We start from the raw sequence: 27553 nt of genomic DNA on the forward strand, positions 1-27553 counted from the left end.
CACGTTTAAAAATAAAACTGACAATTGAGCACAGCATTAAATGAAGGTATATTAGGGTGTTGAAATCTGGATCTTAAAAGTTTTCTATAGAAACGTTGCTGAATAACCAAGATCTCTATAGAAAAGTTACTGAGTAGCAAAGATAAAAAGGTGCTGAGGAGCCAAGATTTCTATAAAAAGTTGCAGAATAGTCAAGTTTTTTTATAAAAAAAAGTTTCTGAATAACCAAGTTTTCTTTACAAAAGTTGCTGAATAGCCAATATTTCGACAGAAAAACTGCTGAATAGCTTTATAGAAAAGTTGCTGAATAGCCAAGTTTTTTTTTTTTATAGAAAGGTTGCTGAATATCCATTTTTCTATAGAAAAGTTGCTGAACCGAAAAGTTTTCTATAGAAAAGTTGCTGAATCGACAAGTTTTCTATAGAAAAGTTGCTGAATCGACAAGTTTTCAATAGAAAATTTGCTGAATAGACAAGTTATCTACAGAAAAGTTGCTGACTAGCAGAGATTTCTTTAGAAAAGTTGCTGAATAGCCAAGTTGTCTACAGAAAAGTTGCTGAATAGCAGAGATTTCTTTAGAAAAGTTGCTGAATAACCAAGTTTTCAATAGAAATGTTGCTGAATAGCCAAGTTTTCAATAAAAAAGTTGCTGATTAGCCAAGTTTTCTATAGAAAAGTTTCTGAATAGCCAAGTTTTATATAGAAAAGTTGCTGAATAGCCAAGTTTTCTATAGAAAAGTTGCTGAATATCCAAGTCTTCTATAGACAAGTTTCTGAATAGCCAAGTTTTCTATAGAAAAGTTGCTGAAAAGCCAAGTTTTCTATAGAAAAGTTGCTGAATAGCCAAGTTTTCAATAGAAAAGTTGCTGAATGGGCTTATTTCCATAGAAATGACATGTTTTCTATAAAAAAGCTGCTGAATAGTCAAATGTTCTATGGAAAAGTTGCTGAATAGCCAAGTTTTCCATAGAAAAGTTGCTGAATAGCCAAGTTTTCCATAGAAAAGTTGCTGAATAGCCAAGTTTTCTAAAGAAAAGTTTCTGAATAGCCAAGTTTTCTATAGAAAAGTTGCTGAATAGCCAAGTTTTAAATAGAAAAGTTGCTGAATAGCCAAGTTTTCAATAGAAAAGTTGCTGAATGGGCTTATTTCCATAGAAAGGACATGTTTTCTATAAAAAAGCTGCTGAATAGCCAAATATTCTATGGAAAATTTGCTGAATGTCCACGTTTTCTAGTGAGAAAATGATGAATAGCCAAGTTTTCAATAAAAAAGTTGCTGAATAGCCAAGTTTTCTATAGAAAAGTTGCTGAATAGCCAAGTTTTCTATAGAAAAGTTGCTGAATAGCCAAGTTTTCAATAGAAAAGTTGCTGATAGCCAAGTTTTCAATAGAAAAGTTGCTGAATAGCCAAGTTTTCAATAGAAAAGTTGCTGACTGGGCTTATTTCCATAGATAGGACATGCTTTCTATAAAAAAACTGCTGAATAGCCAAATATTCTATGGAAAATTTGGTGAATGGCCACGTTTTCTAGTGAGAAAATGATGAATAGCCAAGTTTTCTATAGAAAAGTTGCTGAATAGCCAAGTTTTCTGTAGAAAAGTTGCTGAATAGCCAAGTTTTCTATAGAAAAGTTGCTGAATAGCCAAGTTTTCTAAAGAAAAGTTGGTGAATAGCCAAGTTTTCAATAGAAAAGTTGCTGAATAGCCAAGTTTTCTTTAGAAAAATTACTGAATAGCCAAGATTTCTATAGAAAAGTTGCTGAATATCCAAGTTTTCCATAGAAAAGTAGCTGAATAGCAAAGTTTTCTATAGAAAAGTTGCTGAAAAGCTATGTTTTATATTGAAAAGTCGCTAAATAGCTATGTTTTCTATTGAAAAGCTGCTGAATGGACAAATTTTCTATAGAAAAGTTGCTGAGTTGCAAAGTTTTCTGTAGAAAAGTTTTTTAAGGGCCTAGTTTTCTATTAAAAAATTGTTGAATAGCCTAGGTTTCTATACAAAAGTTGCTGAATTGCCATGTTTTCTATAAAAAAAAGTTTCTAAATAGACAAATTTTCTATAAATTAGTTGCTGAATAGCTAAGTTTCCATAGAAAAGTTGCTGAATATTAAAGTCTTCCATAGAAAAGTTGCTGAATAGCAAAGTTTTATACAGAAATCTACAGAAAAGTTGCTAAATAGCCAAGTTTTCTATAGAAAATTTGCTGAATAGCAAAGTTTTCTCGAGAAAAGTTGATGAATAACCAAGTTTTCTATAGAAAAGCTGCTAATTAGCCAAGTTTTCTACAGAAAATTTGCTGAACAACCAAGTTTTCTATAGAAAAGCTGCTGAATAGCCAAGTTTTCTATAGAAAAGTTTGCTGTAAAGCAAAATGTAACTCATTACACTCTAATATACACCAATTAAATGGCAAGAGTATAAGTAAAAAAATACTGGCACACTATATATTAAAAAAAAAACAATACAACAATGACAACTATGCATGCCTATACATGAGAGTGCAATGACTACAACAGCAACAACAACAACACCACCATAGAAAAATAAAAACAAAAACAAACATTGCACATTTGGGCCTTAGCTCATGCATACTGACACAACACTCACATTCGTGTGAGTGAGTGTATAAAAATAAAGGTAAATAGTTCGTCTACCCCATGGCGGCAATGAGGAGGATGGATGCAGCAATATACCCCCAACAAATCATGATAATCACACAAAATAAATTACCAAACAAAATCATTTGTAAGTGGCCCAAAAAAAAGCACACGCATATTCCTCACACACACACACTCATACACGTACCCTTCAAAAATAAGAATTCAAGTCTTTGCCAAGTACGAAAATGTGTCCTTCAATGCCCACAGGCAGGCAGGCAGGCGGCACACATTCGCACAAACATTGCAACCTCACCACACAATGACTTTGACCGCTTGATTTTGACTGCTGCTGCTGTGGTTGGTTGGTTGGTGCAGTCGCATTCAGTCACTACTCCTCAGGCCGAATTGAAGTGCATTGCAATGTGCTTTTTTTGGGGGGTTTTGTTTTTCGTTGTTTTCATCTTCGTTTTGTTGTCGATTGCAGTTCGTGACAATGTTGGATTTTGTTTCGCAAGGGGGGAGGAAGGCTGATGCATTGCATTTTTATTAATATCGACAGCATGGCAGCCACAACCAACAACAGCAGCACCCGTTTAATGATGCATTTATGCACAGTTAAATTGCATTGCCTTGCACTCTCTGTTCTCTCTGTGTCTCTTTTCGGGGTGTTATGTTGGGGTCTGTCTCCCTCCTTCACTCTTGGTAACCAAATCAATCTTCTCAACCCCATCAGATTGCAGTTTTTTTTGCACATGAAATGCTCTCTTCGCTCAGAGAGCGAGCAACAACATATCATTGACTTGCCTTTCAGTTGTTGAGAATTTAGGTTACGAGTGTAATATTTGACCTAACGTAACGTAAGTGCATCAGCATTGGACAAAGGACAAGGTAACAGTAACAACAACAACAGAAACAATATTGAACGAAAATGTTCAAATCCAAAAACAATTTTGCATAAGACAAAAATCTCTTGCTTTTTTCTGCTTCTCTTCTTCTTCTTTTTGGAAACAAACAAAATTCGACAGTCAATCGAGAACACCCATAAAATGTTAATTTTTTTTGGTTTGAAATACAGTTTTGAGAAACAGTTTCTGAGAAACATTTGTGCGGCAGACGTTTTATTGCATTTTTATGACAGCAGCAGTAACGACAACAACAACAACAGCTACAACGACAACAATTATATATCGTATCGAATATTTGACCCTGTCCTAAATTTTGGCATGCATGTGCACAGTAAGTACTCGGTTATGTATACGCAGCCATGTATTCAGCAGCAATTCAGGCAATTCAGTGAACTAGTCAGCCAGTTGGCCCGTTCGTTTGTGTGTTCGCCAGTTACTGACTGGCTGGCCGACGACTGTTCGTTCAATGCGTTCATGATTGCATTCATGTGACACAGAGGCTGGCTGCTGGCAGATTGTTGTCTCTCAAAAGGGGCTTGGGTTGGCCGCCGCGTGACTGGCGACAGAATCCGAATCTGGGTAAAGTGCATTTGTTCACCAGGCCAAGGATCCGAGCTCAAGGTTAATTTTGAATAGTTTTTGTTTGTTTCGCATTTTTGAGAATTCTGGGTAAAGGTTATGCGAATATTCTACCATCAAGTCAACCTTGATTGAGATGACTGGACCAAAATATGTTGTGGGGAAAATGATGAAAATTGTAAGTAAAGAGAAGAAAACTAGGTTAAGGCCAAAAGGAAATGGTTTTAAGGCTAATAAAATGTAGGGTTTGCAATGCAAACAATGCAATTGGCTAAATGATTTTCAAGGTTTCTAGTTTCAGGAAAAAAAGGACTTTAGCCAAGGATTTCCAAAGAAAAATTGCTGAATAACCCAGTTTCCGATAGAAACTGTTGCTGAATATTTTATTTTGTCATAGAAAAGTAGTTAAAGTAGTTAAGAAGAGTGGGCAATTCTATAGAAAAGTTGCTGAATAGCGTATTTTTTGTATATAAAAGTTGCTGAATAGCATAGTTTTTTAGAAAAAAGTTGCTGAATAGCATAGTTTTCTATGGAAAAGTTGCTGCATAGTTTAGCTTCCTATAGGAAAGTTGCTGAATAACCTACTTTTCTAAAGAAAAGTTGTTGAATAGCATAGTTTGCTATAAAAAGTTGCTAAATACCAAAGTTTTCTATAGAAAAGTTGCTGAATAGCATATTTCCCCAAATAAAAGTTGCTGAATAGTCTATTTTTCTATAGAAACGTTGTTGAATAGCATAGTATTCAGTAGAAAAGTTGCTGAATATCATAGTTTTCTATAGTAAAGTTGCTGAATCGGTTAGCTTTCTACAGAAAAGTTGCTGAATAGCAAAATTTTCAAGAGAAAAATTGCTGAATAGCATAGTTTTATAGCCCACTTTTCTACATAAAAGTTGTTGAGTAGCATAGTTTGCTATAAACAGTTGCTAAATACCAAACTTTTCTATAGAAAAGTTGCTGAATAGCATATTTCCCCAAATAAAAGTTGCTGGATAGTCTACTTTTCTATTGAAACATTGCTGAATAGCATAGTTTTCAGTAGAAAAGTTGCTGAATAGCATAGTTTGCTATAAAAAAGTTGCTGAATAGCCAAGTCTTCTATAGAAAAGTTGCTGAATAGCGATGTCTCCTATAGAAAAGTTGCTGAATAGCCATGTCTCCTATAGAAAAGTTGCTGAATAGCCTAGTTTTCTATAAAAAGTTGCTGAATAGCATATTTCCCCAAAGAAAAGCTGCTGAATAGTCTACTTTTCTATAGAAACTTTGCTGAATAGCATAGTTTTTCATAGTAAAGTTGCTGAATAGGTTAGCTTTCTACAGGAAAGTTGCTGAATAGCACACTTTTCATGAAAAAAATTGCTGAATAGCATATTATGCTATAAAAAAGTTACTGAATAGCATGATTTTCCATAGAAAAGTTGCTGAATAGCATATTTCCCCAAAGAAAAGTTGCTGAATAGTCTACTTTTCTATAGAAACGTTGCTGAATAGCATTGTTTTCTATAGAAAATTTGCTGAATAGCATTGTTTTTTTATAGAAACGTTGCTGAATCGCATAGTTTTCTACAAAAAGTTTATGCATAGCAAAGTTTTCTATAGAAAAATTGCTGAATACCCAAATTTTCCATAGAAAAGTTTCTGAATAACCCAGTTTTCCATTGAAAAGTTACTGATTAGCAAAGTTTTCTATAGTAAAGTTGCTGAATAGCATTTTTTTCTATAGAAAAGTTGCTGAGTGGCATAGTTTTCTATAGAAACGTTGCTGAATAGCATTGTTTTCTATAGAAAATTTGCTGACTAGCACAGTTTTCTATAGAAATGTTGCTAAATAGCATTGTTTTCTGTAGAAACGTTACTGAATCTCATAGTTTTCTATAAAAAGTTAATGAATAGCAAAGTTTTCTATAGAAAAATTGCTGAATAACCCAGTTTTCCATAGAAAAGTTGCTGAATAACAAAGTTTTCTATAAAAAAGTTGCTGAATAGCAAAGTTTTCTATAGAAAAGTTGCTGAATAGCAAGGTTTTCTATAGAAAAGATGCTGAGTAGAATAGTTTTCTCTAGAAAAGTTGCTTAATGACAAAGTTTTTTTTAAGAAAAGTTGCTGAAAGCGCATTTTTATGTAGAACTTTTCTATAAAAAGTGGCTGAATAGCCCAGTGTTCCATAGAAAAATTGCTGATTAGCCCAATTTACTATAGAAATGTAGCTGAGTTGCCCACTTTTCTATAGAAGAGTGACTTAATAGCCCAGCTTTCCATAAAAAAGTTGTTGAATGGCTCACATTTTTAATAAATAAATATCGACAATATTTCTTACATTTATGGCATGTTTCTCTAAGACGATTCGATTTCAAATTCGTTCTAATTACTACCAAACTTCTGTTGTTGTAGGAAATGTTTGTTTGTTTGAAAATAAAAATAATTCAAATTGAAAAGTTTGGTAGTAAGTAGTTCGAACGAATTTGTATTCGAATCGTCTTAGTGAAACAGGCCATTCTTTTATTTTCCAAACTATTATTTTTTGACATTTTTTCTTTGAGACTTACCTGATGAAATTGAATTTACCGATTCCGAACGCGGTGTATGATGCATCATATTGCTGCCATTCATTAGCTGATGATGCTGGAGACCATTACTTAAACTATGAATACCATTTTGATGATTCATTTGCATGGGATGACCATTCTGTAGAGACTGGTGGATAGCTGCCGATAGCTGGTGTTGTGTTAGCCCCGTACCCGTTCCGCCACCACCATTCAAGTGATGTGAGTTGCTGAGATGATTTGACATACCACTGTGGCCATTTAAATTTGTCATACCGGGTACTGAACCATTGCCTGCAGAATTCATATTCGAACCTACTCCTCCGCCGCCACCTCCGCCGTTTGCATAGTTTTGTGTGGAACTGTTCGAATTGGAATTTGGTAGAGCGGGTAAAGGTATTATTGTAGTCTGGGCCGGCAGCGTGGTGCAGCCGTGTATTGAGGTAATAACACTGTGTTGATTATAATTGGAGGCAGCATCGCTGCTGCACATCCACATTTCCTGATCGCCATAGTCGGGCGAATCTAGCGATGCGGGTGACATATTTAATGCTGTTGATAAGACGAGGCCGTTCGAGGAGGAGGTAACTTCTGAGGAGGATTCTTCCAGCATTCTTAAGGCGGCGAAACCACCATTATTTGACCAACGTCGTTTCATCATTTGGAAGGCGAATTTTGGTAAATTTTTCTTCTTCTTCTTTTTCTAGGCAATGCGAAAGCGGCAATATTTGCAAATTGTGTGTGTGTTATTCTTAACAAATTCTGTAAATGCTAAAAATGGAGTGAGAGGAGGAGGAGGGGAAGGTAATACCAAGTGTTAAGTTTTTCTTTTTCAATTTCAAGGTCTGGCAGAGACTCATAAGAAATTCTGAATGGTTTGGTATGGGGGAGCGTAAACACCCTGGGAGGAAAGCAATACAAAGGAACGAGCGAGCGTGCATAATATTGTTTGTAATCATGTATCACAATCATGTAATTTTAATAATTTTATGGTCACATATGATTGTCAAATTTTTGTTATTAGTACTTGATGAGAGTTCTCATATACATACGTTTGGTTTGGAAAGAAAAAATAATAGACTTTTTTCTATTTTTAGAAGAAAAAACAAAAAATCGACCATTTTAGTTAGCTGAATAGCTAAGTTTTTTATAGAAAAGCTGCTGAATAGCGTAGTTTTCTATAGAAAAGTTGCTGAATAGCGTAATTTTCTATAGAAAAGCTGCTGAATAGCTAAGTATTCTATATAAAAGTTGCTGAATAGCCTAGTTTTCTGTAGAAAAGTTGCTGAATAGCCCAGTTTTCCATAGAAAAGTTACCAAATAGACTAGATTTTTATAGAAAATTTGCTGAGTAGCCTAGTTTTCTATAGAAAAGTACCAGAATAGCCTAGTTTTCTATAGAAAAGTGGCTGAGTAGCCTGGTTTTCTATAGAAAAGTAGCTGAATAGCCTGGATTTCTACAGAAAAGTGGCTGAATAGCCTAGTTTTCTATAAAAAAGTTGCTGAATAGCCAAGTTTTCTTTATAAAAGTTGCTGAATAGCCTACTTTTCTATATAAAAGTTGCTGAATTGCCTAGTTTTCTATAGAAAAGCTGCTGAATAGCCCAGTTTTCCATATAAAAGTAGCTTAATAGTAAAGTTTTCTATACAAAAGTAGCTGAATAGTATAGAAAAGTTGCTGAATAGCCTAGGTTTCTATATAAAAGTACCATAATAAACTAGTTTTCTATAGAAAAGCTGCTGAATAGCATCGTTTTCTATAGAAAAATTGCTGAATAACATAGTTTTCTATAGAAAAGTTGAATAATAACCCAGTTTTCTATAGACAAGTTGCTGAATGGCCTAGTTTTCTACAGAGAAGTAGCTGAATAGCCTACTTTTCTAAAGAAAAGTTGCTGAATAGCATAATTTTCTATAGAAAAGTTGCTGAATAGCATTATTTTCTATAGAAAAGTTGCTGAATAGCATAGTTTTCTATAGAAAAGTTGTTGTATAACATAGTTTTCTATAGAAAAGCTGCTGAATTGCATCGTTTTCTATAGAAAAGTTGCTGAATGGTATAGTTTTCTATAGAAAAGTTGCTGAATAACATAGTTTTCTATAGAAAAGTTGCTGAATATAGCCCAGTTGAATAGTAACCCAGTTTTCTATAGACAAGTTGCTGAATGGCCTAGTTTTCTATATAAAAGTAGCTGAATAGCCTTTATTTCTATAGACATGTTGCTGAATAGCCAACTTTTCTAAAGAAAAGTTGCTGAATAGCATAGTTTTCTATAGAAAAGTTGCTGAATAGTCTGGTTTTCTATAGAAAAGTTGCTGAATAGCATTGTTTTCTATAGAAAAGTAGCTGAATAGCCTTTATTTCTATAGACATGTTGCTGAATAGCCAACTTTTCTAAAGAAAAGTTGCTGAATAGCATAGTTTTCTATAGAAAAGTTGCTGAATAGTCTGGTTTTCTATAGAAAAGTTGCTGAATAGCATTGTTTTCTATAGAAAAGTTGCTGACTAGCCTAGTTTTCTAAAGAAAAGTTGCTGAATAGTCTGGTTTTCTATACAAAAGTAGCTGAATAATATAGAAAAATTGATGAATATCCTACTTTTCTATATAAAAGTACAAGAATAGCCTAGTTTTCTATAGAAAAGTAGCTGAAAAGCCGGGCTTTCTATAGAAATGTTGCTGAATAGCTAAGTTTTCTATATAAAAGTTGCTGAATAGCCAAGTTTGCTATAAAAAGTTTGCTGAATAGTCTGGTTTTCTATACAAAAATAGCTGAATATTATAGAAAACTTGCTGAATAGCCTAGTTTTCTATATAAAAGTACCAGAATAGCCTAGTTTTCTATAGAGAAGTAGCCGAAGAGCCAACTTTTCTATAGAGAAGAAGCTGAATAGCCAACTTGTCTATAGAAAAGTTGCTGAATAGTTTTTAATAGAGAAGTAGTCGAATAGCCAGCTTTTCTATAGAGAAGAAGCTGAATAGCCAACTTGTCTATAGAAAAGTTGCTGAATAGCCAAGTTTTCTTTAAAAAGTTGCTGAATAGCCTGGTTTTCTATACAAAAGCAGTTGGATAGTAAAGACAAGTTGCTGAATGGCCTAGTCTTCTATAGAGAAGTAGTTGAATGGCCAACTTTTGCAAAGAAAAGTTGCTGAATGGCCTAGTTTTCTACAGAGAAGTAGCTGAATAGCCAACTTTTCTAAAAGTTGCTGAATAGCATCGTTTTCTATAGAAAAGTTGCTGAATGGCATAGTTTTCTATAGAAAAGTTGCTGAATAACATAGTTTTCTATAGAAAAGTTGCTGAATAACATAGTTTTCTATAGAAAAGTTGCTGAATATAGCCCAGTTGAATAATAACCCAGTTTTCTATAGACAAGTTGCTGAATGGCCTAGTTTTCTATATAAAAGTAGCTGAATAGCCTTTATTTCTATAGACAAGTTGCTGAATATCCAACTTTTCTAAAGAAAAGTTGCTGAATAGCCAACTTTTCTAAAGAAAAGTTGCTGAATAGCCAACTTTTCTAAAGAAAAGTTGCTGAATAGCCAACTTTTCTAAAGAAAAGTTGCTGAATAGCCAACTTTTCTATAGAAAAGTTGCTGACTAGCCTAGTTTTCTAAAGAAAAGTTGCTGAATAGTCTGGTTTTCTATACAAAAGTGGCTGAATAATATAGAAAATTTGATGAATATCCTACTTTTCTATATAAAAGTACAAGAATAGCCTAGTTTTCTATAGAAAAGTAGCTGAAAAGCCGGGCTTTCTATAGAAATGTTGCTGAATAGTTAAGTTTTCTATATAGAAGTTGCTGAATAGCAAAGTTTGCTATAAAAAGTTTGCTGAATAATCTGGTTTTCTATACAAAAATAGTTGAATAATATAGAAAACTTGCTGAATAGCCTAGTTTTCTATATAAAAGTACTAGAATAGCCTAGTTTTCTATAGAGAAGTAGCCGAATAGCCAACTTTTCTATAGAGAAGAAGCTGAATAGCCAACTTGTCTATAGAAAAGTTGCTGAATAGTATAGTTTTCTATAGAAAAGTTGCTGAATAGCCAAGTTTTCTTTAAAAAGTTGCTGAATAGCCTGGTTTTCTATACAAAAGTAGCTGAATAGTATAGAAAAGTTGCTGAATGGCCTAGTCTTCTATAGAGAAGTAGTTGAATGGCCAACTTTTGCAAAGAAAAGTTGCTGAATAGCATAGTTTTCTATAGAAAAGCTGCTGAATAGCTTAGTTTTCTATAGAAAAGTTGCTGAATAGCATAGTTTTCTATAGAAAAGCTGCTGAATAGCCTAGTTTTCTATGTATAAAAAAGTTGCTGATTAGCCTGGTTTTCTATAGAAACGCAGCTGAGTAGCCCAGTTATCTTTAGAAATTTACTGAATAGCTTAGTTCTCAATAGAAACGTTGCTGAATCAAAGATATCCAACTCTATTTCAACTTATTCTGGAATTCTGGAGCGATATTTAAGATTGTCTGATATGCCTCATTTTCAAAACATTTCATGGAGTTTTTTTTTTTGGCAATTTTTATACGGAAATAAATCATTTGTTTCATGCGAATTACTTTCTTGTGTTCTCCTCTCGTTTTGTTGCTTTGTAATTTTCAAACACTAACTCGCTTTGCTGAGGACAAAAGAAGCCAAACACGCCAAGGAAAAAAAATTCCAATTTATTCATTAAAAAACGAAAAACAGAAAAAACTTTGTTTTGTTTTTCAGTCTTCTTGTGGCGAACTTTAAAATGATGATTAAGCTAAACTTCTAAAAAAAAAAGCCAACGAAAAATATTGGACAGAAAACCTTTTCAAAGTGAATACTGGGCAACTACAACAAGACGAGGCAAAGGCAGTAGTAGAGCGTAGAGCAGCAACACATGATCAATTTGTGGGACTCTTTTTGTCTGTACGAATGAAAGAAAAAATGAGTTAGTAATACTTGGCCCCGCTCGTCCGCCTGCAATCGATCCTCAAAACACAATCAAGAATTGTGTAAAAAGAACATAAAAAAGAAGAGAATACAAGCAGGCAGAAAACCGGTCTCCAAAGAGCAAACAGGTTGCCCACCACAAGCAGTTAGCCCGGCTAGTTAGTTGTTGTTGTGGCTGCGGCTGCTCACCACTGAACGACGTTGTTGTCATTTTGGCCATAACAACAAAAGCAATAATAACACACTAAACGAAATCAAAAAAACAGAAAAAATGTTTAAAACGCGATTTCTTGGTCTCGAATGCTCGCTACAAGTTAAAGCTCAAATATCAAGCTGGCTGGATGGATGGATGGCCAAAACAAAAAACGAAATAACTTTAATAAAACACTCATATACACATGCTTACTCGAAATGACAATGTATTGGTGACAAGAAATAAAAAAAATCTAAATTCCCCCCTTTAGGCAAAACAACAGTTTAAAGGAATGTCTAAAAGCCCACAATCAAACCTAGCCAACCTACCATGGAAGTTACTATCCCCACGAACACCAACAACAACAAAATCTAATGGAATGAAAGAGAAATTTTCGCTCGGACAAATGTTTGAGCCAGCAAAAAAACGAAAACATTCTAAGCGCGAATTACGACAACGGACAATGGAGCCATGAAGAACGAACAAACGAACGAACGAATAATTGTGGCTTAGAAGAAAGAAGACGTTAACAGCCATTGTAGAATAGATGGCAAATACTATATGAAAAGTACAAACTAACAAATACATATGCACACCACCATTCCGCTTGTAAAGAATAACAAAGTAAAGATGCGTAACAAAGTTGTTCGGTGGAGATCTCATCACAGGTTTTACAACTGTTGCGTTAAACAGCTAAAGATATGTTGTTGTTGTTATTGTCAATCACACGTCGAAATTGGGGGCCGACGACGAATACAGCAGCTGACATTCTGTCACTCAGTTATGATGACAACTGAAAATTATGAGTTTTTGACTTCTGAAATGTAAGCAAATCTTCTGAAACACACACAGGAAAGAGGAAATGGAACGGAAAGAGAGAGAGAAGGTGAAAGGGGAAACGTAGAACAAAAGTTGTAAAAAACGTACCAAAAAGTTGCAAGTTTTCAATAGAAAAGTTGCTGAATAGGCAAATTTTCAGAAAAGTTGTTGAATGGGCAAGTTTTCTCTAGAAAAGTTGCTGAATAGGCACATTTTCTATAAAAAAAAATGCTGAATAGGCAAATTTTCTATAGAAAAAATGCTGAATAGGCCAGCAACTTGCCTGGGCGAGTTTTCTATAGAAAATTTGCTGAATAGGCACATTTTCAATAGAAAAAATGCTGAATAGGCAAGTTTTCTATAGAAAAGTTGCTGAATAGATCAGTTTTCTCTAGAAATGTTGCTGAATTTGCAAGTTTTCTATTAAAAAGTTGCTGAATGGGCAAGTTTTCTATAGAAAAGATGCTGAATGGGCAAGTTTTTTTATAGAAAAGTTGCTGAATGGGCAAGTTTTCTATAGAAAAGTTGCTGAATGGACAAGTTTTGTATAGAAAAGTTGCTGAATGGGCGATTTTACTACAGAAAAGTTGCTGAATAGGCAAGTTTTATATAGAAAAGTTGCTGAATAGATCAGTTTTCTCTAGAAATGTTGCTGAATGGGCAAGTTTTCTATAGAAAAGATGCTGAATGGACAAGTTTTTTTTATAGAAAAGTTGCTGAATGCGCAAGTTTTCTATAGAAAAGTTGCTGAATGGGCAACTTTACTACAGAAAAGTTGCTGAATAGGCAAGTTTTCTATAGAAAAGTTGCTGAATAGATCAGTTTTCTCTAGAAATGTTGCTGAATGGGCAAGTTTTCTATAGAAAAGATGCTGAATGGACAAGTTTTTTTATAGAAAAGTTGCTGAATGCGCAAGTTTTCTATAGAAAAGTTGCTGAATGGGCAAGTTTTCTAGAGAAAAGTTGCTGAATGGGCAAGTTTTCTAGAGAAAAGTTGCTGAATGGGCAAGTTTTTTAGAGAAAAGTTGCTGAATGGGCAAGTTTTCTACAGAAAAGTTGCTGAATGGGTAAGTTTTCTATAGAAAAGTTGCTGAATGGACAAGTTTTCTATAGAAAAGTTGCTGAATAGTCCTGTTTTCTGTAGAAAAGTTGCTGAATAGCCTAGTTTCCTATAAAAAGTTGCTGAATGGACAAGTTTTTTTGTCGAAAGGACAAGTTTTTTCTATAGAAAATTTGCTGAACAGACAAGTTTTCTATAGAAAAGTTGCTGAATTGCCTAATTTTTTCATAGTAAAGTTGGTGAATGGACAAGTGGCTGAATATTCAAGTTTTCTATAGAAAAATTGCTGAATAACCTAATGTTTTATAGAAAAGTTTCTGAATGGACAAGTTTTATATAGAAAATTTGCTGAATGGACAAATTTTCAACAGAAAAGTTGCTGAATAGCCTAACTTTTAATAGAAAGTTGCTGAATAGCCAAGATTTCTATAGAAAAGTTGCTGAATGGGCAAGTTTTCTATAGAAAAGTTGCTGAATGGACAAGTTTTCTATAGAAAAGTTGCTGAATGGGCAAGTTTTCTATAGAAAAGTTGCTGAATGGGCAAGTTTTCTATAGAAAAGTTTCTGAAAGGGCAAGTTTTCTATAGAAAAGTTGCTGAATGGGCAAGTTTTCTATAGAAAAGTTGCTGAATGGGCAAGTTTTCTATAGAAAAGTTGCTGAATGGGTAAGTTTTCTATAGAAAAGTTGCTGAATGGGCAAGTTTTCTATAGAAAAGTTGCTGAATGGGCAAGTTTTCTATAGAAAAGTTGCTGAATGGGTAAGTTTTCTATAGAAAAGTTGCTGAATGGGCAAGTTTTCTGTTAAAAAAATTGCTGAATGGACAAGTTTTCTATAGAAAAGTTTCTGAATATCCTAGTTTCCTATAAAAAGTTGCTGAATAGTCTAGTTTACTACAGAAAAATTGCTGAATTGCCTAATTTTTTCATAGTAACGTTGTTGAATGGACAAGTGGCTGAATATTCAAGTTTTCTATAGAAAAATTGCTGAATAACCTAATGTTTTAAAGAAAAGTTTCTAAATGTACAAGTTTTATATAGAAAAAATGCTGAATAGGCACGTTTTTTATAGAAAAGTTGCTGAATAGATCAGTTTTCTCGAGAAAAGTTGCTGAATGGGCAAGTTTTCTCTAGAATAGTTGCTGAATGGGCAAGTTTTCTACAGAAAAGTTTATGAATGGACAAGTTTTCTATAGAAAAGTTGCTGAATAGACAAGTTTTCTATAGAACAGTTGCTGAATAGGTAAATTTTCTATAGAAAAAATGCTGAATAGGCAAGTTTTTTTTATAGAAAAGTTGCTGAATAGATCAGTTTTCTGTAAAAAAGTTGCTGAATTGCCAAGTTTTCTATAGAAAAGTTGCTGAATAGATCAGTTTTCTGTAGAAAAGTTGCTGAATGGGCAAGTTTACTACAGAAAAGTTGCTGAATGGGCAAGTTTTCTATAGAAAAGTTGCTGAATGGACAAGTTTTCTATAGAAAATTTGCTGAATGGACAAGTTTTCTATAGAAAATTCGCTGAATGGACAAGTTTTCTACAGAAAAGTTGCTGAATGGACAAGTTTTCTATAGAAAAGTTCCTGAATAGGCAAGTTTTCTGTAGAAAAGTTCCTGAATACGCAAATTTTTTTATAGAAAAGTTGCTGAATAGGCAAATTTTCTATAGAAAAGTTGCTGAATAGGCAAATTTTCTATAGAAAAGTTGCTGAATAGGCAAGTTTTCTATAGAAAAGTTGCTGAATGGGCAAGTTTTCTAAGGAAAAGTTGCTGAATAGGCAAGTTTTCTATAGAAAAGTTGCTGAATGGGCAAGTTTTCTATAGAAAAGTTGCTGAATGGGCAAGTTTTCTATAGAAAAGTTGCTGAATGGGCAAGTTTTATATAGAAAAGTTGCTGAATGGACAATTTTTCTGCAGAAAAGTTGCTGAATAGCCTAATTTTTAATAGAAAGTTGCTGAGTGGCCAAGATTTATATCGAAAAGTTGCTGAATGGGTAAGTTTTCTATAGAAAAATTGCTGAATATCCTAGTTTCCTCTAGAAAAGTTTCTGAATGAACAAGTTTTCTGTAGAAAAGTTGCTGAATAGCCATGTTTTCTATAGAAAAGTTTGCTGAATAGCCAAGTTTTTTATAGAAAAGTTCCTGAATAGCCAAGTTTTCTACAGAAAAGTTGCTGAATAGCCATGTGTTCTATAGAAAAGTTGCTGAATAGCTAAGTTTTCTATAGAAAGTTTGCTTAAGGGACACACTTTCTATAAAAAGTAGCTGAATAGCCAGTTTTTTATAGAAAAGTCATGTTTCCTATAGAAAAGTTGCGGAGTAGCGAAGTTTTCTATAGAAAAGTTGTTGAATAGCGATGTTTTCTATAGAAAAAGTGGTTGAAAAGACAAGTTTTTTTTATAGAAAAGCTGCTGAAAAGCCAAGTTTTCTATAGAAAATTTTCTAAATAACCAAGTGTTCTATAGAAAAGTTGCTGAATAGCAAGTTTTCTCTAGAAAATTTGTTAAATGTTAAATTAAGTTTTCCTTGGAAAAGTAGCTGGATATCGCTCTGTTTCCTATAGAAAGGTGGCTGGAAACCCAATTCTTCTGTAGAAGAGTGGCAGAATAGCCCTGTTTTTCTGTACATAGTTCCATAATAGACAAATTTTCTATAAAAAAACACTTGCTGAATAATCGTAGACATCATGCTAACGACTAATCATTGCTACCACTCAGACAACAGTTAGTAATTATAGACAACATTAAGCAACCAAAAAAAAAACCGAATCAGAATCAAAAAGAGACAATTTTAAACAAGTTTTACAAGCGGCAAATCACGTCACATCAGGTTGTGTCTGTCCGTCTACTGTGGCCGTGCGTTGGTTTTTTTTAGTTCTACTCAACAGCGTACCTATTGTAAGTGTTCACTCGCATACACAGAGAAAAAATCACACCAACACACATTCAATTCAAATCACCATCAATATAGAATTTGTTGTTGTTGGTTGAGTCAATTCATTTTGGACTTGTTTCGACCAAAAAGAAAATAAAATCAAGTCTTCGAAGAGGCAACAACAACAACAAAAAGTAATAAAATATGAATTAAAGCAACACATTTTATATGAACTTTGGAAATAATAACACACACACACACAGACACACATGCAATTAACAAACAGACTCTGATCCGAAGTTGGAATATGATAAAAATGGAGAGAAAGAGTTTAGAAGAAAATATTAGGAAGAGTATAACCTAAGAATTGACTTTAAGACTTTGATGGAACAAGAATACTTTGTATTCGTTTGAAAGACAAAAAGAACGATCAATCAATCATTCCTTTCCCAGGAGAGAATGTCAAAAAAGGGAATAAACGCCTTTTTTGTGTGTCTGGTTTATGATAATTGTTTCAAATTCTAAGAGCTTTAGTCATGCAAGCGTCTGCAAAATGCTGGAATATACAAATTAGTGTTGAAGCAAAACAGCACCCTTGAGATTTAAATGTTTTTCCTTGAAATGTCTTGTTCAAGGATAATAATTTTTTAAAAGTTTTTTTTTTCTGTGATGAATGCATCCTCCAGACACTCAAAGTGATAGATAGGTTTTTGAGAAAACAAAACAACATTTGAAAATTTCTTAGAAATAATTTAGGAGCGCTTTTCAACAAAATAAAAGTTGGCAATTCGTGCCAGACAAAAAGTTCAACTCATGATCTTTGTGAGCAAAAGATCCACTTCAAATTTATGCAAAATCTGAAGAGGCATAGCCTATGAAAACTCGATTATTTGCCAGCAGCTCCTTCGGTCGATCTTTGAATGGACCAAAATGAAACGGTTCAAGTGACCTAGTTCAGTCGTTTTATTCAGTGAATCGTTGAATTGAACAGGTTCATTGGTGAACCGTTGTACTGAAGTAGTTAATTGCTGAACTAAAAATCACTATATCATAAATGTGGCCATCTTTCAAGAGCAATTTTGTAGGAGATGTAAATCAGAATATAAATGGTGCACTATTTTCAAAAAAACAAGTTATAAAATGGTGCACTATTTTCAAAAAACAAGTTATATCAAGCAAAGTTCCAGATCTGAAAGTCTTGACTATTGTAGTTCATTTTTATACCCTCAGCCATATTCCTTTTTAGTGTAGCCTTGTTCCAGATATAACTGCTTATTCAAATGGATTAGGAGTTTTTCGTTTGATTTGAGGAATGGAATTTTCTCAAAAAGTTGGCGAGAAATCTTTGTCCGATTTCTCTCTGTAAGAATGTGATCTTTGGACTTTCCGTCCGTTTAACTTCTTCTATAATGCTGCAGCATTTCAAACTGCAAGCAAATAAAGCATTTTTTTATTTCTTTCAACAACTCTCATGACATGCTCAAGAAGACAAAAAAAAAAAAACACGAAAATGAAAAAAAAACCAAATTAAAAATGTCCAAATCCAAATGAAAAAAAATGGTGTTCAAAGAGCCGTATAATAATTATCTTTGTTGGACGCAGCGGAATTAAAAAACACATGACAATGTTTTCACAACTTCAACGTCTGTCCGTCCGTTCGAATGCATAAACAAAGTTGAATGACATTTTTCAAAAATATGTAAATAAAATAAAAATTCATCGCAGAAAAAAGTTCATTTCTTATAGAAAAGTTCATCGGAGGTGACCTTTCTTATAGAAAAGTTCATTGAAGATGACATTTCATATAGAAAAGTTCATCGAAGATGACTTTTCGTATAGAAAAGTTCATCGAAGATGAATTTCTCAATAGAAAAGTTCATCAAAGATGACTCTTCGTATGGAAAAGTTCATCGAAGATGACTTTTCTTATAGAAAAGTTCATCGGAGATGACTTTTCTTATAGAAAATTTCATCAAAGATGACTTTTCCTATAGAAAAGTTGATCCAAGATGACTTTTCTTATAGAAAAGTTCACCGAAGATGACTTTTCCTATAGAAAAGTTCATCCGGGATGACTTTTCCTATAGAAAAGTTCATCCGGGATGACTTTTCCTATAGAAAAGTTCATCCGGGATGACTTTTCCTATAGAAAAGTTCATCCGGGATGACTTTTCCTATAGAAAAGTTCATCCGGGATGACTTTTCCTATAGAAAAGTTCATCCGGGATGACTTTTCCTATAGAAAAGTTCATCCGGGATGACTTTTCCTATAGAAAAGTTCATCCGGGATGACTTTTCCTATAGAAAAGTTCATCTGGGATGACTTTTCTTATAGAAAAGTTCATCGGAGATGACTTTTCCTATAGAAAAGTTCACCGAAGATGACTTTTCTTATAAAAAGCCTCATCGACTATGACTTTTCCTATAGAAAAGTTCATCCGGAATGACTTTTCCTATAGAAAAGTTCATCGAAGTTGACTTTTCCTATAGAAAAGTTCATCTAGGATGACTTTTCCTATAGAAAAGTTCATCGAAGATGATGACTTTTCTTATAGAAAAGTTCACCGAAAATGACTTTTTTATAGAAAAGTTCATCGAAGATGACTTTTCTTATAGAAAAGTTCATCGGAGATAAATGACTTTTCCTATAGAAGAGTTCATCCGGGATGACTTTTCCTATAGAAAATTTCATCCAGGATGACTTTTCCTATAGAAAAGTTTATCGAAGATGACTTTTCCTATAGAAAAGTTCATCGAAGATGACTTTTCCTACAGAAAAGTTCATCGGCGATGACTTTTCCTATAGAAAAGTTCATCGGCGATGACTTTTCCTTTAGAAAAAATCATCCGGGATGACTTTTCCTGTAGAAAAGTTCATCCGGGATGACTTTTCCTATAGAATAGTTCATCCGGGATGACTTTTCCTATAGAAAAGTTCCTCCGGGATGACTTTTCCTATAGAAAAGTTCCTCCGGGATGACTTTTCCGATAGAAAAGTTCATCGGAGGTGACTTTTCCGATAGAAAAGTTCATCGGAGATGACTTTTCTTATAGAAAATTTCATCGGAGATGACGTTTCCCTACAGAAAAGTTCATCGTAGATGACTTTTCCTATAGAAAAGTTAATCCGGGATGACTCTTCCTATAGAAAAGTTTATCCGGGATGACTATTCCTATAGAAAAGTTCATCCGGGATGACTTTTCCTATAGAAAAGTTCATCGAAGATGACTTTTCCTATAGAAAAGTTCATCCGGGATGACTTTTCCTATAGAAAAGTTCATCCGGGATGACTTTTCCTATAGAAAAGTTCATCCGGGATGACTTTTCCTATAGAAAAGTTCATCCGGGATGACTTTTCCTATAGAAAAGTTCATCCGGGATGACTTTTCCTATAGAAAAGTTCATCCGGGATGACTTTTCCTATAGAAAAGTTCATCTGGGATGACTTTTCTTATAGAAAAGTTCATCGGAGATGACTTTTCTTATAGAAAAGTTCATCGGAGATGACTTTTCCTATAGAAAAGTTCACCGAAGATGACTTTTCTTATAAAAAGCCTCATCGACTATGACTTTTCCTATAGAAAAGTTCATCCGGAATGACTTTTCCTATAGAAAACTTCATCGAAGTTGACTTTTCCTATAGAAAAGTTCATCTAGGATGACTTTTCCTATAGAAAAGTTCATCGAAGATGATGACTTTTCTTATAGAAAAGTTCACCGAAAATGACTTTTTTATAGAAAAGTTCATCGAAGATGACTTTTCTTATAGAAAAGTTCATCGGAGATAAATGACTTTTCCTATAGAAGAGTTCATCCGGGATGACTTTTCCTATAGAAAATTTCATCCAGGATGACTTTTCCTATAGAAAAGTTTATCGAAGATGACTTTTCCTATAGAAAAGTTCATCGAAGATGACTTTTCCTACAGAAAAGTTCATCGGCGATGACTTTTCCTATAGAAAAGTTCATCGGCGATGACTTTTCCTTTAGAAAAAATCATCCGGGATGACTTTTCCTGTAGAAAAGTTCATCCGGGATGACTTTTCCTATAGAAAAGTTCATCCGGGATGACTTTTCCTATAGAAAAGTTCCTCCGGGATGACTTTTCCTATAGAAAAGTTCCTCCGGGATGACTTTTCCGATAGAAAAGTTCATCGGAGGTGACTTTTCCGATAGAAAAGTTCATCGGAGATGACTTTTCTTATAGAAAATTTCATCGGAGATGACGTTTCCCTACAGAAAAGTTCATCGTAGATGACTTTTCCTATAGAAAAGTTAATCCGGGATGACTCTTCCTATAGAAAAGTTTATCCGGGATGACTATTCCTATAGAAAAGTTCATCCGGGATGACTTTTCGTTTAGAAAAGTTCATCCGAGATGACTTTTCGTTTAGAAAAGTTCATCCGAGATGACTTTTCTTATAGAAAATTCATCGAAGATGACATTTCTTATAGAAAAGTTCATCGACGATGAAGTCATCAAAGATGACTTTTCTTATAGAAAAGTTCATCAAAGATGACTTTTCTTATAGAAAAGTTCATCAAAGATGACTTTTCTTATAGAAAAGTTAATCAGATTAATCAGAAGATGACTTTTCCTATAGAAAAGTTCCTCGTAGATGACTTTTCCTATAGAAAAGTTCCTCGAAGATGATTTTTCTCATAGAAAAGTTCATCGAAGATGGCTTTTCGTATAGAAAAGTACATCGCAGATGACTTCTTATAGAAAAGTTAATCGCAGATGACTTTTCCTATTGAAAAGTTCATCCGAGATTACTTTTCTTATAGAAAAGTTCATCGCAGATGACTTTTCTTATAGAAAAGTTCATCGCAGATGACTTTTCTTATAGAAAAGTTCATCGCAGATGACTTTTCTTATAGAAAAGTTCATCGCAGATGACTTTTCCTATAGAAAAGTTCATCGCAGATGACTTTTCTTATGGAAAAGTTCATCGAAGATGACTTTTTGCATGGAAAAGTTCATCGGAGATGACTTTTCCTATAGAAAAGTTCATCGGAGATGACTTTTCCTATAGAAAAGTTCATCGGAGATGACTTTTCCTATAGAAAAGTTCATCGAAGATGACTTTTCCTATAGAAAAGTTTATCGAAGATGACTTTTCCTATAGAAAAGTTCATCCGGGATGACTTTTCCTATAGAAAAGTTCATCCGGGATGACTTTTCCTATAGAAAAGTTCATCCGGGATGACTTTTCCTATAGAAAAGTTCATCCGGGATGACTTTTCCTATAGAAAAGTTCATCCGGGATGACTTTTCCTATAGAAAAGTTCATCCGGGATGACTATTCCTATAGAAAAGTTCATCCGGGATGACTATTCCTATAGAAAAGTTCATCCGGGATGACTTTTCCTATAGAAAAGTTCATCCGGGATGACTTTTCCTATAGAAAAGTTCATCCGGGATGACTTTTCCTATAGAAAAGTTCATCCGGGATGACTTTTCCTATAGAAAAGTTCATCCGGGATGACTTTTCCTATAGAAAAGTTCATCCGGGATGACTTTTCCTATAGAAAAGTTCATCCGGGATCGGAGATGACATTTTCTATAGAAAAGTTTATCCGGAGTTCATCAGGGATGACTTTTCTATATAAAAGTTCATCAGCAATTATTTTGTTCATGCTATGTTGCACAAGTAATTCCATGCTTTATGCTTCCATAGAAGTTCTCTGGAATTTCTGGGACTAATCTTTTACTTCATATAATCCACTAAAAACCATCTGTCAATCTCCAAGTTCATTGCTTATCATTATTCATTCCATGCACATTCCGAGACATTTTTTTTTCAAATTACCCACAAAATTGCGAAAATATTTAATGGGACATAAATGATGATGATTTTGTTTCACTTGTTGCTGTTCTGCTGCTTCTTCTTCTTCTGCTAAATTTTTAATGTTTTATTAAATGAGCCACTGCCACTGCTGTTCTTTCTCCTGCTGTTTTCATTTGTTTTGTTTCAATTGTCTTTATCTATAACCCAAAAAAAGAAGAAGAAAAAAAACCAGCGGCAACCGACCGACCAAAAGTGACCTTGATTTGTGCGAAATGAAAAGTGCAAAAAAAAAATACGTAGAAAAAATGAAAATAATTTGCGAATTTATCAGGAGCAGCAGAACACCAGCAGCGTTGAGAACAACAGAACACAGATTGACTGACAGTAATCAGTCCGTTAAACAAAAGAAGCAACAACAACAACAGCCTAAAGCATATTATCAACATCTACAGTAACAACAAATACAATGAAAAATACAACACCAACAACAACAAAAAATGTGCATTATTTTGCAATTTGACAAAAATTATTGCTGTGACGCATTTAACAATTCCACTCAAAAACAAATATTCAACAACGAAATTTTGAAATTAATGTTTTGTCTGTCTTATGGCAGGAGTTGGAAATGGCTATTTAAGTGAGATTTAAACTTGAAAACCTGTTGCATTTTAAAATGTCAAGAGTAATGGAAATGGGACTAATTATTTGATTATTGCACTAAGTGATGACATGCGCCAAAGACTAGCAGGAAAAGACTTTCTAGAAGAGGATGTTTCCGAAAAGCTCATCGGATAGGACTTTTCCTATAGTGAAGTTCATTGGAAATGACTTTTCCTATATAAAATATTGTCGTAGATGACTTCTCCTATAGTAAAGTTCATTGGAGATGACTTCTCCTATAGTAAAGTTCATTCGGGATACTCTTCCTATAGAAACGCTTACGGTGATGAATTTTCGCAAAGAAAAGTTCACGGGACTTGACATTTCTTATAGAAAAGTTCATCCGGGATGAATTTTTCTAAGAAAAGTTCATCGGAGATGACTTTCCATTTAAAGAAGTCCATGAATTTCTCTAAAGGAAAGTTCATCCAGAATGACTTCCTTTAGAAGAGTTCAGCGGACATTGATTTTCGTAAAGAAAATTTAATCGGAGTTTACTTTTCCTATAGAAACGTTGGTCGGTGATGATTTTTCCCATAGAGAAGTTCATTCGGGATGACTTTTCTTACATTAAAGTTCATCCGGGATGGGGTTTCCTATAAAAATATTCATCGGATAATGTTGAATTCACCCATTCTTTAACATGGGAGAAATTTGATGCACAACAATAACAATAAGAAGAAGAAACAACAAAACAGAAATTTTGTCAATTTAGTCAGTCAGAGATAGTCAGCCAAGCTTGAAGCCTGGTATGCGAACCTTTAATGTTGTTGTAGTTGGTGTTGTTGCTGTTGTTGTTTTAATGATGACAAATCGCATTTTCAAATTACCTGAGCCGCCTGAGCAACGAATCAAATAAACAATCTCAACAAAAACAACAACAACAACACTAGCAGTGGCAGGCTAACTAAGCAAAAAATAACAGAGAGTAGTAGTGCCGAGGTAGTATGAGAGAGGTCATTGTCACCTGCATGCACATTTTATGTGAGAATGTTGGTAAGCAAGTGTGAGTGTGTGTGTATGTGCATGATTGTTGTGTATATATGAGGTGTCAATTTTTTTGACATTGAGCACGAGCAGCTTGGGACTCAAAAGCGGGGGGATCCACAATAAATTAGCATGAAACAGATTTTCGTTTTGTTGATATTAACAAAAAAAAAATGTAGGCTGCATGGATTTTTGTTTTGGATGGAGCATAATAGGGAGAGGTTCAATGCAGGGCTGCTCATAATGTATATCAACAGGCCGCAACGTATTTGTTTTCATGCCAACAAAGTTTAGCAGAAGTCTGATAAAATTTGGGAGTGGTATTGCTTTCCAGTTCTTTGTCATCCTCACGCACATTAAAGAAGAAAATCCTTAGTTCTTCTTGGGGGGATATTTCTTAGTAAATATTTACGAATTTATATTTGTACGACAGTTAAAATCCAAAGCAAATTAATAAAAAGTTGCATTTCGGGTGATTTATGACTGAAAGACTCATACAAAATTTCGCGAATTGCCCATAAAGGATGTTTATTCAAGGTGTGAAATGGCAACATAAAATTCTCATAAATTTTAAGGAGATTTTAAAATATATTGACTGGCCACCCTTAGAGATGTTAATAAATTGGATATTGTTGTTGTTGTACAAGGTTATTAATCGAATCGTGATTAATCAGACATCTCCGATGAACTTTTCTGTAGGAAAAGTCATATCCCAATAAATTTTCTATAAGAAAAGTCATATTCGATGAACTTTTCTATAGGAAAATTCATCTTCGAAGAACTTTTTTTATAGGAAAAGTCTTCTCCGATGATCTTTTCTAAAGGAAATGTCATCTTCGCTGATCTTTTCTAAAGAAAAAGTCAATCCCGCTGAACTATTTTATAGGAAAAACATAACAAACATTTTTTTAAAGAAATAGTCGTCTCCGATAAACTTTTCTTTTACAAAAGTCATCACCGATGAAATTTTCCTTTCCTTCATCAGCGATGAATTTTTCAACTCCGATGAACTTTTTTATAGGAAAAGTCATCTCAGATGAACTTCTCTATAGAAAAAATAATCGCTAATGAACTTTTCTATAGGAAAATTCATCTCTAATGATTTTTCCTATGGGAAAATTTATCTCCGATCAACTTTTCTATAAGAAAATTCATCTCCGATGAACATTACCTATAGGAAAAGTCATCGCCAATGATTTTTTCTATGGGAAAACTCATCTCCGGTGAACTTTGTTGAATGTTAATTCAACTTAACCAAAGGAAGAGCCATCGCCAATGAACTTGTCTATAGGAAAACAAATCTGATCTTCGGTAAACATTTCCTATAGGAAAAGTCATCTCCGATAAACATTTCTACAGGAAAAGTTATCTCCGATGAACTTTTCTAAGGGAAAGTCTTCAGCGATGAACTTTTCGATGGGAAAAGTTTTCAGCGATGAACTTTTCTATAGGAAATGTCATCTCCAACGAAAAGTCATCACGGATGAAGTTTTCTATACGAAAAGTCATCACGGATGAAGTTTTCTATACGAAAAGTCATCACGGATGAACTTTTCTATACGAAAAGTCATCACGGATGAACTTTTCTATACGAAAAGTCATCACGGATGAACTTTTCTATACGAAAAGTCATCACGGATGAACTTTTCTATACGAAAAGTCATTACGGATGAACTGTTCTATACGAAAAGTCATCTCCGTTGAACCTTTCTATAGGGAAAGGCATCTCGAATTAACTTTTCTATGGGAAAAATCATCTCCGATGAACTTTTCTATAGGAAAAGTCATCTGTGACGAACTTTTCTATAGGAAAAGTAATCTGCGATGGAGTTTTCTATAGGAAAAGTCATCTGCTATGAACTTTTCTATAGGAAAAGTCATCTGACTTTTCTATAGGAAACGTCATCTCCGATGAATTTTTTATAGAAAAAGCAATTTCGATGAAACTTTCTACAGGAAAAGTCATCTTCGATGAAACTTTCTATAGGAAAAGTCATCTCCTATGTACTTCTCCAAAGGAAGAGTCATTACGGATGAACTTTCCTATACGAAAAATCATCTCCGATGAACCTTTCTATAGGAAAAATTATCTTTTCTATTGGAAACATCTTCTCCGATGAACTTTTCTATAGGAAAAGTCATCTCCAATTAACCTTTCTATAGGAAAAATCATCCCCGATGAACTTTTCTATAGGAAAAGTCATCTCCGATGAACTTTTCTATAGGAAAAGTCATCTCCGATGAAGTTTTCTATAGGAAAAGTCATCTCCGATGAACTTTTCTATAGGAAAAGTCATTTCCGATGAACTTTTCTATAGGAAAAGTCATCTCCGATGAACTTTTCTATAGGAAAAGTCATCTCCGATGAACTTTTCTATAGGAAAAGTCATCTCCGATGAACTTTTCTATAGGAAAAGTCATCTCCGATGAACTTTTCTATAGGAAAAGTCATCTTCGATTAACCTTTCTATAGGAAAGATCATCTCCGATGAATTTTTATAGGAAAAGTCATCTTCGATGAACTTTTCTGTAGGAAAGATCATCTCCGATGAACTTTTATAGGAAAAGTCATCTTCGCTTAACCTTTCTATAGGAAAAGTCATCTCCGATGAACTTTTCTATAGGAAAAGTCATCTCCGATGAACTTTTCTATAGGAAAAGTCATCTCCGATGAACTTTTCTATAGGAAAAGTCATCTCCGATGAACTTTTCTATAGGAAAAATCATCTCCGATGAACTTTTCTATAGGAAAAGTCATCTCCGATGAACTTTTCTATAGGAAAAGTCATCTCCGATGAACTTTTCTATAGGAAAAGTCATCTCCGATGAACTTTTCTATAGGAAAAGTCATCTCCGATGAACTTTTCTATAGGAAAAGTCATCTTCGATTAACCTTTCTATAGGAAAGATCATCTCCGATGAATTTTTATAGGAAAAGTCATCTTCGATAAACTTTTCTGTAGGAAAGATCATCTCCGATGAACTTTTATAGGAAAAGTCATCTTCGCTTAACCTTTCTATAGGAAAAGTCATCTCCGATGAACTTTTCTATAGGAAAAGTCATCTCCGATGAACTTTTCTATAGGAAAAGTCATCTCCGATGAACTTTTCTATAGGAAAAGTCATCTCCGATGAACTTTTCTATAGGAAAAGTCATCTCCGATGAACTTTTCTATAGGAAAAAGTCATCTGCGCTGAACTTTTCTATAGGAAAAGTCATCTGCGATGATCTATTCGATAGGAAAAATCATTTGCGATGAACTTTTCTATTGGAAAAGTCATCTCCGATGAACTTTTCTATAGGAAGTTATCTGCGATGAACTTCTCTAAAGAAAGAGTCATCACGAATGAACTTTTCTATACGAAAAATCATCAAGGATGAACTTTTCTATACGAAAAGTCATCACGGATGAAGTTTTCAATACGAAAAGTCATCACGGATGAACTTTTCAATACGAAAAGTCATCACGGATGAACTTTTCAATACGAAAAGTCATCACGTATCAACTTTTTCTATACGAAAAGTCATCACGGATGAACTTTTTCTATACGAAAAGTCATCACGGATGAACTTTTCTATAGGAAAAGTCATCTCCGATGAACTTTTCTATGGGAAAAATCATCTCCG

The 27553-nt window shown here is 34.0% G+C and overlaps 1 protein-coding gene across 3 annotated transcripts in view; it reads right to left on the reverse strand.

The window, feature by feature from the left end:
- Positions 1-27553, reverse strand: part of EcR (Ecdysone receptor) — a 276657-nt gene that overhangs the window by 79936 nt on the left and 169168 nt on the right. The window contains exon 2 of one of the 3 annotated variants that reach the window (XM_073988280.1): positions 6630-7397. The exons of the other annotated variants lie outside the window; for them this stretch is intronic. Coding sequence (XP_073844381.1) covers positions 6630-7287 — 658 coding nt within the window. The 5' untranslated portion in view covers positions 7288-7397. The remainder of the gene's footprint in view (positions 1-6629; positions 7398-27553) is intronic. 3 annotated transcript variants of the gene reach the window in all.

This window comes from Musca autumnalis, unplaced genomic scaffold (genome assembly GCF_047663935.1).
Source record: "Musca autumnalis isolate F117 unplaced genomic scaffold, ASM4766393v1 scaffold_5, whole genome shotgun sequence".
Taxonomy (NCBI): domain Eukaryota; kingdom Metazoa; phylum Arthropoda; class Insecta; order Diptera; family Muscidae; genus Musca; species Musca autumnalis.